At 41.1% G+C, this 16166-nt stretch overlaps 1 protein-coding gene across 2 annotated transcripts in view; it reads right to left on the bottom strand.

The window, feature by feature from the left end:
- The window catches only part of CAPN7 (calpain 7), a 58319-nt gene extending 46923 nt beyond the window's left edge, over window positions 1–11396 (bottom strand). For both annotated transcript variants that reach the window (XM_030816842.1, XM_003265394.4), the window contains exons 1-3: window positions 11039–11396; window positions 5435–5543; window positions 46–203 (exon numbers count right to left, since the gene is read on the bottom strand). In XM_030816842.1, the coding sequence (XP_030672702.1) occupies window positions 46–203; window positions 5435–5543; window positions 11039–11140 (369 nt within the window). In that variant the 5' untranslated portion in view covers window positions 11141–11396. The remainder of the gene's footprint in view (window positions 1–45; window positions 204–5434; window positions 5544–11038) is intronic.
- Between the last annotated feature and the right edge of the window lie 4770 nt (window positions 11397–16166).

Genomic DNA, 16166 nt, shown 5'->3' with positions numbered 1-16166 from the left:
ATGTTTTGGCATAACTCATCAAATGTAATTTGCAGCTATACATACCGTTTTCAGACAGAGATCCACAGCTTCTGTGTACAATTCTATCGCATCTTCAACATTCTCTTTTTCATCTTCATCAAAAGCTTGTGTAACAAGGAAATGAGCACGCTCTAAGTCCAACTGATGTTTTGACTTCAAAGGATCAGCACTCTTTGACTGAACTAGAATAGAAAAAAAAACATACACAGAAGGAATATTATCTAAATACAGCCAGAAAACACACCATTTTCACTATTTAAGACATTCTTTACCCAAACTCTGTAATTCTTCATTTAAAAAACTTAGCAAGGTTAAAAAAAATCCTTAAAAAAGGACAAATTTCCTCCCTTTTTTTTTTAGACAGGCTCTTGCTCTGTTGCCCAGGCTAGAGTGCAGTGGCACAATAACAGCTCACTGCAGCCTCTACCTCCTCGGGCTCAAGAGATTCTCCCACCTCAGCCTCCTGAGTAGCTGGGACTACAGGTGTGTACCACCATGCCTGGCTATTTTTCTCTTTTTTTTTTTTTTTTTTTTTGTAGAGACAGGGTTTTGCCATGTTGCCCAGGCTAGTCTTGAACTCCTAAGCTCAAGCAATCTGCCAGTTTCGGCCTCCCAAAGTGATGGGATTACAGGTGTGAGCCACCGTGCCCAGCCTTCCTCCCTTCTCTTTTTAATCTTAAGGTCTAAGAAAAAAAATCTGCAATTGTTTACCACACAATAGACATCAGAGATAAAGAATAGTAGAAAATACACTACTTATTTAAAAAATTCTTTCCCTGAATTTCTCTCACTGGCACTTTCTTCACTTAAAAATTAAAACATAGGAGTTCTCCTCATATGCTCCTCTACCTCAAAAGACAAAAAAAAAAAAAAACTTGGAAATTGCTAAATATTAAGAAATCTATTTTAAGGCAATTAAAACTTTTTTTCTGTGCAGACAAAATTGTATAATATACTTGGCTCTGATGATAAAGTTCCTGCTTTTTCTATTTACCCTGAGCCTAGAATAAGTTATGTATTTTCACTGCTCTTTGAAATACTATTTTCATTTGATTTTAATAAAAAATACGTATCTATAAGAAACATGTAACTAGAATATATAAAGATCTCTTACAACTCAACAATAAAGACAACCCAGTTAAAAAATGGGCAAAGGATCTGAACAGACATTTCTCCAAAGACAGCATTCAAAAGGTCAAATGGCACATAAGAAATTGCTGAATGTTAGCCATCAAAAAATGCAAAACACAACCACAATGAGATGACACCTTATGCCCACTAGGATGGCTAAAATAAAAAAGACAATAACAAGTGTTAGTGAAGATGTGAAAGACTTGGAACCCAGATACATTGCTGGTGGAACTGTGAAATGGTGTAGCCACTCTGGAAAACAATTTGGCAGTTCCTCAAAAAGTTAAACATGGAGCTACATCCTATGACACAGCAGTTCCACTTCTGGGTGGAATTCCAAGAGAACTGAGAAAACATGTCTATGCAAAAATCTGTACATTAATTTTTTTTTTTTTTTTTTTTTTTTGAGACAATCTCACTCTGTTACCCAGGCTGGAGTGCAGTGGTGTGATCTCAGCTCACCACAACCTCCACTTCCTGGGTTTTCAAGCAATTCTTGTGCCTCAGCCTCCCAAGTAGCTGGGACTACATGTGTGCACCACCACACCTGGCTAATTTTTGTATTTTTAGTAGAGACAGGGTTTCACCCTGTTGGCCAGGCTAGTCTCAAACTGCCGGCCTCAAGTGATCTGTCTGCCTCAGCCTCCCAAAGTGCTGGGATTACAGGCATGAGCCACTGCGTGTACATGAATGTTCTTAACTGCATTATTTATAACAGCCAAAAGGTGTAAACAACCCAAATGTCTCCAAAAACTAACGAATGGATAAACAAAATGCAGCACACCAATACAATGAAATATTACTCAACCATAAAAAGCAATCAAGTATTGATATAATCTATAACATGGAAAAATCTTGCAAACATTAAACTCAGTGAAAGAAGCCAGATGGCAAAAGGGCCATGTTTTAGATGATTCCATTTGTATGAAATATCCAGAATAGGCAAATCCATAGAAACAACAAGATTAGTGGTGGCTGGGGGGAGGGAGGTATAGGGATTGACTGCTAACAGGTAAAAGGTTTCTCTTGGGGTGATGAAAACATTCTAAAATTAGATAGTGGGGATGACTGCACAACTCTAGGAATAGGCTAAAAACATCTGAATTATATACTTTAAGAGGGTGAATTTCATGGTATGGAAATTATATCTCGCTAAACTTGCTATTTAAGAAAAGTTTGAGATTTTGTTAGTTCTTTAAAGGTACTTTTTTTTTTTTTTTTTTAAAGATACACGGTGTCACTAGGTTGCCCAGGCTGGCCTTAAACTCTTAAACTACTGGGCTCAAGTGACCCTTCTGCCTTAGCCTCCCAAGTAGCTGGAACTACCGGAACTCACCACTGTGCCCAGTTTGTGCTGATGTTTTCAAAACTTTAGCCTTCTTAAATGCCTCTCTGAAGTATATACTAATTCCATTCAGGAAAAAGATACCAAAGCTCAAAAATGTTGAAATATCTAGCCCAGTGTTTCTCAGCCTGGCATTACTGATTTTGGGCTGGATAATTCTTTGTTGTGGGAGACTTTTTAGCAACAGCCCTGGCCTCTACCCAGCTAAATCCCAGAAGCATATTCCTTGCCACCCAGCAGCATGAAAACCAAAAACTTCTCCAGAAATTGCCAAATGTTCCCTGGGGGGCAAATTGCTTTCTACTGAGAACCACTGATCTAGTCTAAGATTTCACAGCTATAAGTGAAAGGGTAGAGACTCAACAGGGATCTTTTAATTCCAAGTCTTGAACTCTGTACTAGAATGGTTAATTTTACTTTTTATTTTTTGAGACAGGGTCTTACTCTGTCATCCAGGCTGAGTGCAGTGGTGCAATCATGGGTCAGTGCAGCCTCGACCTCCTGGGCTCAGTCTTCCTGCCTCAGCCTCTGAGGAGCTGGGACTACAGGCACACACACCATGCCCAGCAAATTTTTGATTTTTTGTAGGGATGAGGTCTATGTTGCCTAGGCTGATCTTGAACTCCCAGATTCAAGTGATTCTCCTGCCTCAGCATCCCAAAGTGCTGGGCTTACAGGCATGAGCCACTGTGCCGGCCTACACTGGTTAATTTTAAATTATGTTACCTTTCCCCACCCCAAAATCAACTCTCTCTCGGGATTCTCTTAACTGTCAGCAGACCATCTTGTTTTAAAACTTAGGGTTCCTAACAGGATTTTTATTTGAAAAAGGACTTTTCTGCTTAAAATAATAATTAAATAAGAAAATCCTTTAATTGTCTAGAGACTGTACTCCATTTCTTCAACAAAAGCAGAAAGAAGTTGGTAAAACAAGCTATGTTATGCTTTAAAAATCCTTTTTAAGGCCAGGCGTGGTGGCTCACACCTGTAATCCCAGCACTTTGGGAGGCCAAGGTGGGCGGATCAAGAGGTCAGGAGATTGAGACCATCCTGGCTAACACGGTGAAATCTTGTCTCTACTAAAAATACAAAAAATCAGCTGGGTGTGGTGGTGGGTGCCTGTAGTCCCAGCTACTGGGGAGGCTGAGGCAGGAGAATGGCGTGAACCCCGGAGGCGGAACTTGGCAGTGAGCTGAGATCGCGCCACTGCACTCTAGCCTGGACGACAGAGCGAGACTCCATCTCAAAAAAAAAAAAAAAAAAAAAAAATCCTTTTTGAACTTTATTTCACTGGCAAGTCTTTATTCTTCAAGAGATTGGGGTGTCTCATTTGATGCTTGAATATCACATATGTATCAATGTTTAGAATTTATTTCCCAAAAATCACATTTAAGTTTTTAGGCTTAGCTGTATTTAATACAAAGTAAGAATAATTTTTAAAATTCCTTAGAAAAAAATGATTGATATTTATTTTTTCCAATTGTCACAAGGATTTCAGGGGTTTAAAGAGCAATCTTACTGGAATCAAGACCCTATGGCATAAATGTGCTTGACTGTGTGTACATATGGAAAAGAAAGATGGAAATATACCTTAGGCTGCCAGAGATTCTACTCCTGGAATAATATCACCATATAATCTCTCCTTTCTAGAGCATTCTGCTTTAACATTTAGTCTAGCGTGCTTCAGAAAGGGGTTTCCATGATAGTGCAATGTTGACACTGTTCTCTCTCCACACCTGATGAAGGTCCTCCTGAGGGCATGGACTGTCACTCATCTATTACCCTGCACTTACCATACAGCCCAAACATGTATTCAATACATAGTTGTTGAAATGAAGAAAACTATAAAAAAACAGGGAGATCATGGAAGTAAACATGAAAGACTACCTTCCCTACTTCAAAGATAATTTTATTTGAAAACACTGGTTATGAAACAAAGTTCCTAATTACTGGGCAGTTAAATTTAAGAACTTCATTTACTTGGCTGGGAAAAGAAAGTTCCTTTGAATTTTATATGATATTTTGAATACATGAGTCAATACTTTGTGTATCAAGTGAGGTTCCAATAACACAGGTAGTACACTTTTCAGTACATGCAATTTCTGGGCACTGTATTAAAAGTAAACCACCTTGTTTTTAAGGGAACTGTTATAACAAGGAATCCAATGATTAGATCTACTTTATCCCAATGATGTTCTTGTAATTGCTCATATCTACTCACAATGAGTGGTAGAAAGTAACACAAAGTCCGTGAGAATAAATATTCTTCTGCTTGTGGCTTTATTATGCAGCAACAGAAAAAGAGGATTAAAAAGAGTCCCTAGAGAAATCAATGTATTTGTAAATACAATGTTAACATCAGTTACCTCTAACAAAACTGTGACCATTAAGACTATATATTTCTATTATTGTACTTGTTGTGCTGTTTACAAAAATAAATACAAGTAGTTCCAAGTCTCTGCTTACATGTCACTTTCCCAAGATATGGTTTAAAAGAGTTTAGCAAAGGTCTGAAAGTAGAAGACATCGACAGAGAAGACACTGTGAAGCTACTGCTGAAGTCTGTAAAAACTGAAGAAGAACAGTCACTTAATTTTATAAGGAAGAGATGTGACAGACATTTTAAAAGCAGACTTTAACTGAATCCTAATCCTAACTTTGCCAATGATAAATTGTTTGAACATAGGTAATTCACCATCTCTGCACTCTGGGAAATTAGGAAACTGGACTATATTATCAATAAGGTTCCTCTTCAAAGATCTATGACTTATTTCTAAATGATTTTTAAAGAGGTGATTACCAAAAGTGGAATGAGCAGCAACAGAGTGAGCATCAAGATTCAAAGATAAAAATGAAGAAGAGAAACAAACATAGGGGGAAAGACGTGATGGGAGAAAAGAAAAAATAGAGTGACAAGTTTAGCAGTCCTTTACTAACCTGCTGAATGTAGAGCTTGAACTCTTTCCAGATACTCAGTTATTTTTTCTTGAATATTTTCTAGGCTTGATCCTGCCATCTCAGCATAAATTAAGGCTTGTGCAGCTTCCTAAAAATGAAAGAATTCAAAGGAATCCAATAGATATATTACAACTTGAATTTTCTTTACCACATTCTCATTCAACATTGGTTTCCATGAATGACAAAACAAGAATGTTTTTAAAATATTACTAATAGTAATTTTTTTCATAAAGTAGTTATACAATCTTCCAATGTTTTCTTCAGTATTCAATGTTCTCAATTTTCTTTTTCTTTTCTTTTTTGAGACAGAGTTTTGCTCTGTCACCCAGGCTGGAGTGCAGTGGTGCGATCTCAGCTCAGTGCAACCTCCCCAGGTTCAAGTGATTCTTGTGCCTCAGCCTCCCGAGTAGCTGGGACTATAGGTGTACACCACCATACCTGGCTAATTTTTGTATTTTTAGTAGAGATTGGGTTCTGCCATGTTGGCCAGGCTGGTCTTGAACTCCTGGCCTCAAGTGATCCACCCACCTCGGCCTCCCAAAGTGCTGAGATTACAGGCATGAGCCACCACACCTGGCCCAAACGATCCTTTTTTTTTGGTTTTTCAAAGATAGAGTCAGAATTAGGTGCTAAAAGCCACAGGACACGCCCAAACAGGAACTTGAACCCTGGACCCTCACATTAAAAGTCTGATGATGCTCTACCAAAGGAGCTATCCAGGCTCTCTCTCAATTTTAACATATTGAAAATTTATGAATTCACGCATGAGGAACTGATTATAAACACTTCTTTAGAATAGCTGTAGTTTACATGTTTTGTTTTCCTTTTTCCTTATGCAATAGATCAGATTTAAAATTATGTACCTTGAAAATGTGAACTGATTCCAAGTAATTCACTCAAAAAAATATGAATTGAGCCTTCAAAGCACTAAAATGAGTAATAACTGCTACAATAAAATTACCAAGAAAAGATTACAGGAGATTATACAGGTTAAATATCTCACAGTAAAAGGAAAACAGTTTTCTCCACAGAAAATACTGACAAAGGATGACACATTTTAAAGCAGATTTTAGTTGTATAAATTAAACTTATTTTAATTAAGAAAATCTGGATTCTTCTTCCAGTTATTCCATAACTTCCATAGTCAGTTATGCTATGGCTAGAAGGTGGTGTTTCCATTCTCCTCATCACCATTCCAGAAAGGTTACCAATACTACCACCTAGAAAAGCAAAGACAAATTTCTACAATTAACAGCACCTTCTCTGCAGTAACCCAAGTATGTACACTTCATGGGTCATCATGCCTGTTTCCAAAGATGCCGTCTACTGAACATCACTTTTTGAATCCATTTATTTGAGCAGGAGTTGTTTCACTGAACCTAACAAAATTAAGAAAAGTGCAGTTTTCAGCCTGGGCAACATGGTGAAACCCTGTCTCTACAAAGTAGTCCCAGCTACTCAGGAGGCTGAGGTGGGAGGATCACCTGAGCCCTGGGAGGTGGAGGCTGCAGTGAGCTGTGATCAGGCCACTGCACTCCAGCCTGGGCAACAGAGTAAGACACTGTTTAAAAAAAAAAAAAAAAAAAGGAAGCAAGGAAGGAAGGAAGGAAAAAGTACAGTTTTGACCACAATGAAAATTCAGCCTAAAGGCAGTGGGATAGAAAAGAGATGACTTCCTCAGATTCCATAACTCAGATATTTCAGAGGAGGAAAGTATAAATTTACATGTAAACATTACATATTACACACCATCGTTGTCTAAATACATTATAGCTACACTTAAATCCAATAAATGGAATGTTTTTGATACATGTAAATTATATAAGTATATAATACACATATATTGCCCCTTCAGTTATCTTGTATGTGATTATTAATTTCCAAATAATTATTTTGCTTTTAAAAAAAAGCTATTTTTTTACTTAGAAGTCTGAGGCAGGAGGACTGCTTGAGGCCAGGAGTTCAAAACTAACTGGGCAACATAGTGAAATCCCCATCTCTGGGAAAAAAAAAATTAGCCAGGTGTGGTGGTGCACACCTGTAGTCCCAGCTACTCAGGAGGCTGAGGCTGGAGGATTGCTTGAGCCCAGGAGCTATGAGCTCACCACTGCCTGCCAGCCTGGGTGACAGAATGAGACCCTGTCTCTAAAAAATAAATAAAGCCAATTTAAAAAATTGCTGGTGTCAATTTTATTTTACTCATTTCATTTATATTCAAAAGTGACAAGAAAGAAAGAGCTTATAGAAAGGACTGGGGAGAAAACACTAAATACTAAACCGATGAAGCTTATATAAATAATTTCTAGAAGTACAACCACTTTTTTTTGGCTTTCTCAAAGATGAAAAATTCCTCCTAAGTGACATGTATGTAAGTCTATAGGAAAACAAGGGGCAGTGCATGGTAGTTTCTTTCGCTTTAATAAAATCTATTTTTATATAGCACTATTTTAATCTGTTATTTGTCAAAGCTATTTGACACACACAATTTTTCTCTTAAACAATGCCTTGTGAAATTGTCAAAAAAGTCTAAAAGAAAGGATTCTGAAATGCACTAAAACTCTCTAAATATAAAGCAGATTATAATAGAATGAGACCTACTGTTAGACAGATCAGAGGGTGACCAGAGTTTATAATATTTGATTGTACATTTCAAAACAGCTAGAATAATTCAAATGTTCCTAGCATAAATAGTAAAGGAATAATATTCAGTAGTAATAGCTGCACAGTTCAGCTATGAAGTAGTTAAGGTGATGGCTATCCCAAGTATGCTGATTTATCTTTACAAATTATATTAATGTATTAAATTATCACATGTATCCTGAAACTATGTACATTACCTATCAATAAAAAAAAGAAAAAAATAGGCTGGGGGCGGTGGCTCATGCCTATAATCCCAGCACTCTGGGAAGCCGAGGCGGGTGGACCACCTGAGGTCGGGAGTTTGAGACCAGCCTGACCAACATGGAGAAACCCGGTCTCTACTAAAAACACAAAATTAGCCGGGGGTGGTGGTGCATGCCTGTAATCCCAGCTACTCAGAAGGCTGAGGCAGGAGAATCACTTGAACCCAGGAGGTGGAGGTTGCAGTGAGTTGAGATCATGCTATTGCACTCCAGCCTGAGCAACAAGAGCAAAACTCCATCTCAAAAAAAAAAAAAAAAAAGGAAAAAAGATTATAAAACGAAAGCAACAAAATATTAATCTGAAACAAACCACACTTTACTGATAGCACATACACTTGTGAAAAAAATTACTACTATTGTACAGTATTATCAAAGTCTGATACTCTTTCTAAAAGAAAATGTGACACTATCATGAGGACACAGCTCCCTCTAAATCTAGCTAGAGCTAGAGGGGTATATTTGCAAATCCTCAGAATTGGAGAGGAGAGTGGACTGTGGAAGCTCATACCCTTTGATTTAGCAATTCTGTCCCCGGTAATTTATCCCAAAGAAAATTCAGGCAAAAATTTGCACTAGTCATAAGAATTAGTTATAAGGATATGAACTACATTGTTACTTATGATGTTGAAAAAACAAAATGAACTGAATGCCCAAGAGTCTGTAAATTAATTATAGTACACTGCACAGGCACGGAGGCTCACGCCTGTAATTCCAGCATTTTGGGAGACTGAGGCGGGAAGATCGCTTGACCCAGGAGTTCGAAACCAGCCTGGGCAACACAGCGAGACTCCATTTCTACAAAAAAAAAAAAAAAAAAAAAAAAAAAAAAAATTAGCCAGGTGTGGTTGTGTCTACCTGTAGTCCCACTAACTGGGAGACTGAGGCAGGAGGATTGCTTGAGCTTTGCAGTTTGAGGCTGCAATGAGCTACTACTGGGACACAGCACTCCAGCCTGGGTGACAGGGCAAGACCTTGTCTCTTAAAAAAAAAAATATGGTACACCCACATAATGAACTACTGTGCAGCTATTAATAAAAACAGTATAAACCAGTTTGTAAAAAAAAAAAAAAAAGCATATACACATACGCATAAAAAAAACACAAAAATATACAGTCACACACCACATAACATTTCAGTCAACAACAGACTGAATATATGATAGTGGTCCCCTAAGATTATAATGGAGTTGAAAAATTCCTATTGCCTGGTCATGTCATAGCCATCATAACGTCACAGCACAACACTTTATTGGCATGTTTGTGGTGATGCTGATGTAAACAAACCTACTGTGGTGCCAGTGGTGTAAAAGTCTACCACACACAATTACGTAGAGTACATAATACTTGATAATGAACAACTATGTTACTGGTTTATGTATTTACTATGCTATACTATGTATTGTTAGTATACTCCTATTATAAAAAAAGTTAACTATAAAACAGTCTCTGGCATGTCCTTCAGGAGATATTTCGGGAGACACTGTTATCATAGGAGATGACAGTTTCATTCCTGTTATTGCCCCTGAAGACCTCCCAGTGAGACAAGATTGGAGATGGAAGACAGTAATATTGATGATCCTGACCCGGTGTAGGCCCAGGCTAATGTGTGCCTTAGTTTTTAACTAAAGAATTAAGAAAAAAATGAAACAAAAAACTTACCAAATAAAGATATAAAGAAAATGTTTGTGTAACTGTACAATAAGTTCGTTTTAAGCTATTACAAAAGAGTTAAAAAGTTAAGAAAATTTGAAAGTTTATAAAGTAAAAGGGTTACCGTAAGCTAAGGTTAATTTATTAGTGAAGAAAGAAAATAAAAAAAATTTAGCGTAGCCTAAGGGTACACTGCTTATAAAGTCTACAGTAGAGTAGAGCAGTGAATGTCCCAGGCCTTCACATTCACTCACCACTACTCACCAACTCAGAGCAACTTCCAGTCCTGCAAGCTCCTTTCGTGGGTAAATACACTGGCGTAGTATTTTTTTTTTTTAATCTTTTAGGCTGCATGTTTACTGTACCTTTTCTACGTTTAGATGCACAAATACTTACCATTGCGTGTAACTGCACACACCATTGAGTACAGCAACATGCTGCGCAGGCGTGTAACCTAGGGGCAACACGCCATGCCATACAGCCTAGGTGTGGAGTAGGCTGTACCATTCAGGCTTGTGTAGGCGCATTCTATGGTGTTCGCACAGCAAAACGGCCTAAGAACACATTTCTCAGAAAATATCACATCGCTAAGGACGCATGACTGTATGTCAAATGCTATGACAGGAGATGGTTTTTATTAAGTTTATTTAACGAGCATGCATTATTTTGATATATATCACCGGCCATTTCCCGCTAGCTGTTAAGTCAGTCAAGCGACAGCAACAATTGGCTACTAACTACCCATATCTAACACCTGCCCGCCAAAGCGGCTCAACGGTGGGCATTTGCCAGTCAGGACTGCAGCTGGAGGAGCGGCGGCTGCAAGCCGCGACCCAGCCTCCCCGCAGCCTCAGCGTCGGCCAATGCACTCTGGCTTGCCGCTCCCAACAAGAGGAGGGCAGGGAGGCGGACGAGGGAAAAACAAAGCCGGGGCCGCTAGCCTCGGCACCTGGATCCCGCCCCTCGGCCGCAGACCCGGGCCGGAGACTCCGACTAAGCAACTCCGACAGAAGCGCAGGGCCCGGCCCTACCTTGTAGTAAAACACCGCCTCGGAGTAGCGGCCTTCGTGGTCGCGCTGAACAGCCAGACGGGCGAACTGCACGGCGTCCCGCTCCAGCGCCGTGGCGTCCATGGCGCAAAGGCCCCGCGCCGGGGCAGGGAACGAGGCCCTGACGCAGGACTGCTCTTCGCGGACTGCGGCGGCCCGGCGGCGGCGAGGACTCGGGAGCGCCGCGGAAGGAGCGGCAAAGTTTACTTTGGACGGTGGAGGGAGAAGAACTCGCCTACCCGTTGCCGGGCTGGGGCCCACCGCGACGCCGCGCCCCTCAGCCCAGACCCGGCTCGCAGCCCACCCGGCCGCCCCACTTCGCGGCCCCAGCGGCCCTCGCCCCGCCCACCAGCCGCCCCACGCAGGCGCAGCCTGGCCCTCGCGAGCTCTTTAAAAGCTGGGGCGGCCGAGGCCAGGCTCGCGGGACTGCGCGGGCTGTGGGCGGGGCCGGGCACACGCAGGAGCGGGGCCGCGGGGGCGGGGCAAAAAGGCCTGCCGCTGTGCACGTGACCGTCGCGGCGCCCGGGATTGGGCGGCTGAGGGCAGGTGCCCCGTCCGAGCTGCCCACACACCGCCTTCTGCGTGGCAGTGGCGGTGTAGGGCGTGGCTGTTGCCGTCGACAGTGGGCAGGAGAGGGGTACGCGCCTTACAGATCCTTTCCGCTGTTAAGTGTAAGGGATGGGCGTAAAGAGCTAAGGAAGAATGCCTCCCACCAGCATCTGACACATTAAAAAAATTACCGTGAGGACAGAGGTTCTTTAGAGTCACTCTTCGCTAACACTTATTTTCATTTTCCACAAGCTGAATCATGACCCTGTAGCCCCCCACTGTACACCAAGGTCGTATTGATTGAATTGTTAACAAACAAGGTAATGTATTTTCACTTGTACTTACCCTCAGGTTAACTTGATATTGTTGTAATTAAATACTTAATTAGATGATTATTTGATTTATGTCTTCTCTCCCCTAAAGGTCTGAATTCAGCAGTAATAAAAATGAATTAGTGATGGGCACCACCAAATTCATGCTGAGTCAAAGAAGTAAGAATTGAGTACATAATGTATAATTCCATCTATAAGAAACGCGAGAAAATACTACGATGTTAGCAGATCAGTGGTTGGGAAGGGGATACAAAGGAATCTTTTCGGATGATGAGAGTGTTTTATATCTCAATGGTGGTGTCAAAATGTATATGTTTGTCAAAACTCATCAAACTACATTTTAAGTGTGTACTTTTAATTTTTTGTTAATTACACTCTAAAATTTTTTTCAGTCATTTGGTCTGCATTTAAAATGGGACTCTAATTTCTTAGTTTAAGTCTGTTTCTTCACATTTAGTGAAGTTCTTAATAACAACGGTCTCATCAGGCTGTTATAAAGACACACAGAATTTGATTTTGTGCCTGGCCCAAAGATGATTCTCAAAGTTAGCAACTACAGTTTTATAGCTGAAGCAGGGATGGTTCCTGTCTTTACCACTTTGATCCCAGCGTTGAGCACAAGCCTTGTTCCAGAGCAGGTGTTCAACAAGTATTTTAAAATGTTGAATGAGTCAACTCCACTACTTGAATATATCTAATGTGAGAAAGTCCTTCAGTACATGAGTTCAGGCCATATGTGTTTCAGTCACTGTTTTGCACAAACTGACCCCCAAACTACAGCAGATAAATATAGTTTTACTCCTCACAGGACTTCTGTTCCTGCTCCCATCACAGCTTATAGAATTCCTAGTGCATCTTGAAGGAAGCCTTTTCTTGCACTCCCAGGTAGTTGAGATCTCTTCCTATATTTATTCATATATTCTGTAGAAGGAATTGAATCCTTATTCCTTGTTCATGTATTCAGTGAACACCAAACTACTTTGTGCCTGGTACAGAGCTAGACATTGACGATACAAAGACAAATAGGAGACAGTGAGACAAGGCAGGGGTAAAGCAAATTGAAGTTTCAAAGTATTAATATTTGCAGTCTCAACAAAATTGAGTCTTCCAATCTATGAGCACAGTCAATTTCTCCATTTCTTCAGGACTTCTTTAATTTATCTCAGCAGTTTTGTAGTTTTCACATACATGGGCCTTGCATATCTTTTGACAGATTTATTTCTAAGCAGTTGATATTTTTGATGCTATTGTAAATGGTATTGCTTATTTAACTTTAATTTCCAACTGTTGCTAGTATATGCAAATATCACTGACATTTATATATTGACCTTGTATTCTGTGATCATCAATTATCCAAAAAACTCTGAGAACTTGGTGGTGGAGACTCACGACATGTGCCTTTGTGGAATGCCTGCCAGAATGTCCAGTACCACCTCCACCTTAGGCCAGCTCTGTGACAGTGGAATTTGTCCAGTGTTAAGCACTCAGAGCTGCATAGTCAACATGTCGTCATCCTGCAGCTTGGGAGCCCTCCCCCACCGATAGCCGAGACAGATATAGAGAGGGATGAGACCTGGAGAAAGACATTGAGAGGGCACTGGTCTGCACACACCCCTGCTCAGGAAGCTGCTTGTTTTTTTTTTCCCTTCGGTTAAATGGCCCTTGCTATTGATTGTTGAATTCCTTGGCCCGTCCCACAAATGTCAGAAACAGCAGAGCATAGTTTTGAAATTTAGACTTGCAGGGAACTTATAATCTGCATATAATTACATATAGAATCTATTAATATTATATTTAATTCTATATTTTAAATATATGTATAAAATTAGGATATGTGTATATATAAAATTCTACTGTAGGTGAAAAAGATGTTATTACCCTTTTTAGAGCTGCCAACCAAGTGATGGTAGTTTATTATTTCATTAAATAAATATGTAAAATTCTGTTGGCTAGGCACTGGAGGTAAAGACAGCTCACACTGTGGTGAGCAAGACATTCAGCAGCCAACAGTTAAAAGCATCATCAAGTAATAATTGCTAAAAGAGAGAAGGCAGAGGCTGGGAGGAGCACTATCTAAATCAGCTTGGGGAGTCTAACACAGTGTTCCAGAAGAAAGGTGGCTTGAGTTGAGTTCCAAAGGCAGAATAAGAGCAAAGCAGGAGAGGAAGAGATGGATGTTTCAGTCTCAACTAGAGGCAGGAGTGTTGAGGTCCGTGTATTGGGAGGATTGGGATTCACTGAGTGTGGCTGTGGGAAGAGATGGGAAATGAGACTTTAGAGCTGTGCTTCTCACATTTAGCTGCTTTAGAACCACCCAGGGATCTGATTATATATAGGTTTCTGGGCTCCATCCTAGAATGCCTGGGTCAGCAGGGTTGGGCAGGGCCTGGGAATCTGCATTTCTGCAGATTCTGACAAGTGATGCTGATGCTGCTGGTGCAGAGACCACGCTTTGAGAACCACTGCTCTAGATTTAGGAGGCAGTCACTGAAAGCTTAAGGCCCGTTTCCAGGCAAGTCTCTCGACCATGGCTTCATGGCCTTGAAATTCAGCACTCAGGGGAAGAGTGGATCATGCTAAGGACAGCAAAGACAGGGGTGAGTTTAATTCCCTCCCTGCAGTCCCATCTCCGCTGTGCTGGGTCCCTGGCCTTGAAGCTTCCTTCCTTCTTAGTTTTTTCCCCTGGGACCCTCTAGGACACATGCTATGTTGCTGTTGGTCTTTGGTAGTTGCCCTCTCTCACAGTTGGGTGGGACAAGTCATCCTATTTACTACAGATCGTTACCAGCTGTGCTGGGTTTATGCAGATTCCTGAGAGCGCACTGTCACCTTGTGTTCATATGTGGCACTGCAGCTAGGTGTTACCTCATAGGGGCTTGTGGTCACAACTTTATCCTTTCAACAAACATTTCTTTAAAATATCTACCATGGCCGGGCGTGGTGGCTCACGCCTGTAATCCCAGCACTTTGGGAGGCCAAGGCGGGTGGATCACCTGAGGTCAGGAGTTCGAGACCAGCCTGGCCAACATGGCGAAACCTCATCTCTACTAAAAATACAAAAAATTAGCCAGGTATGGTGGCGGGTGCCTGTAATCCCAGCTATTTGAGAGGCTGAGGCAGAATTGCTTGAACCAGGGAGGCAGAGGTTATAATCCCAGCACTTTGGGAGGCCGAGGCAGGTGGATCACCTGAAGTCAGGAGTTCGAGACCAGCCTGGCCAACATGGTGAAACCTTGTCTCTACTAAAAACACAAAAAATTAGCCAAGCATGGTGGTGGGCACCTGTAATCCCAGCTACTCAGAAGTCTGACGCAGGAGAATTGCTTGAACCCAGGAGGCGGAGGTTGCAGTGAGCCGAGATCACGCCATTGCACTCCAGCCTGGGCAACAAGAGCGAAACTCCATCTAAAATAAATAAATAAATATCTGCCATAATCCCTGAAGAGCACAATAATTTTCAGGTCCAGGGCTCTCTGGGGCGCTTTAGAGATAACAGCACCATCCCTGAGGCAAGGTATGGAGCAAATTTGAGAAGCAAATTTTAGGAAGAAGTGAGTTGGGGCAGTTACTACTAGCTCTAGACTATTCAAGGGAACGTGGGTCCCATATATTTTTTTTAAATCAAGAGAAGCCAGAAATTTAAATCTTGGTGTAAAAATTACTGACTTTTAAGTAAAAACAAAGTGAAATGTTTTCCCCCTTTTTTTTTTTGACAGAGTTTTCACTCTTGCTGCCCAGGCTGGAGTGCAATGGCGCAATCTCGGCTCACTGAAACCTTCGCCTCCTGGGTTCAGGCAATTCTCCTGCCTCAGCCTCCCAAGTAGCTTGAATTACAGGCATGCGGCACCACGCCCGGCTAATTTTTTGTATTTAGTAGAGATGGGGTTTCACCATGTTGGTCAGGCTCGTCTCAAACTCCTGACCTCAGGTGATCCACCTGCCTCGGCCTCCCAAAGCGCTGGTATTACAATTGTGAGCCACCACTCCTGGCCAGTGAAATGTTTTTCTAAGTACCAAGAGACAACATTGCACATCTACAGGCTACACTGGGCTCACAACCTGTTATTTTGATCCTTTCTTGGTACTTTAATTCCTTTACATAATTTTAGAGCAGTCTCAAGAAGGAGAGAAGGTAAATGCTGACATTTGTGGATACAGTGGTGTGAAAACAGGCCCTCTTCTCATGAGGCTTTTGGCCTCCTGGGAGGACACAGACATTAATCAATCAA

This window comes from Nomascus leucogenys, chromosome 8 (assembly GCF_006542625.1).
Source record: "Nomascus leucogenys isolate Asia chromosome 8, Asia_NLE_v1, whole genome shotgun sequence".
Taxonomy (NCBI): domain Eukaryota; kingdom Metazoa; phylum Chordata; class Mammalia; order Primates; family Hylobatidae; genus Nomascus; species Nomascus leucogenys.
Note: the sequence above shows the minus strand (reverse complement) of the source record. Positions and strands in the feature narration are given on the sequence as shown.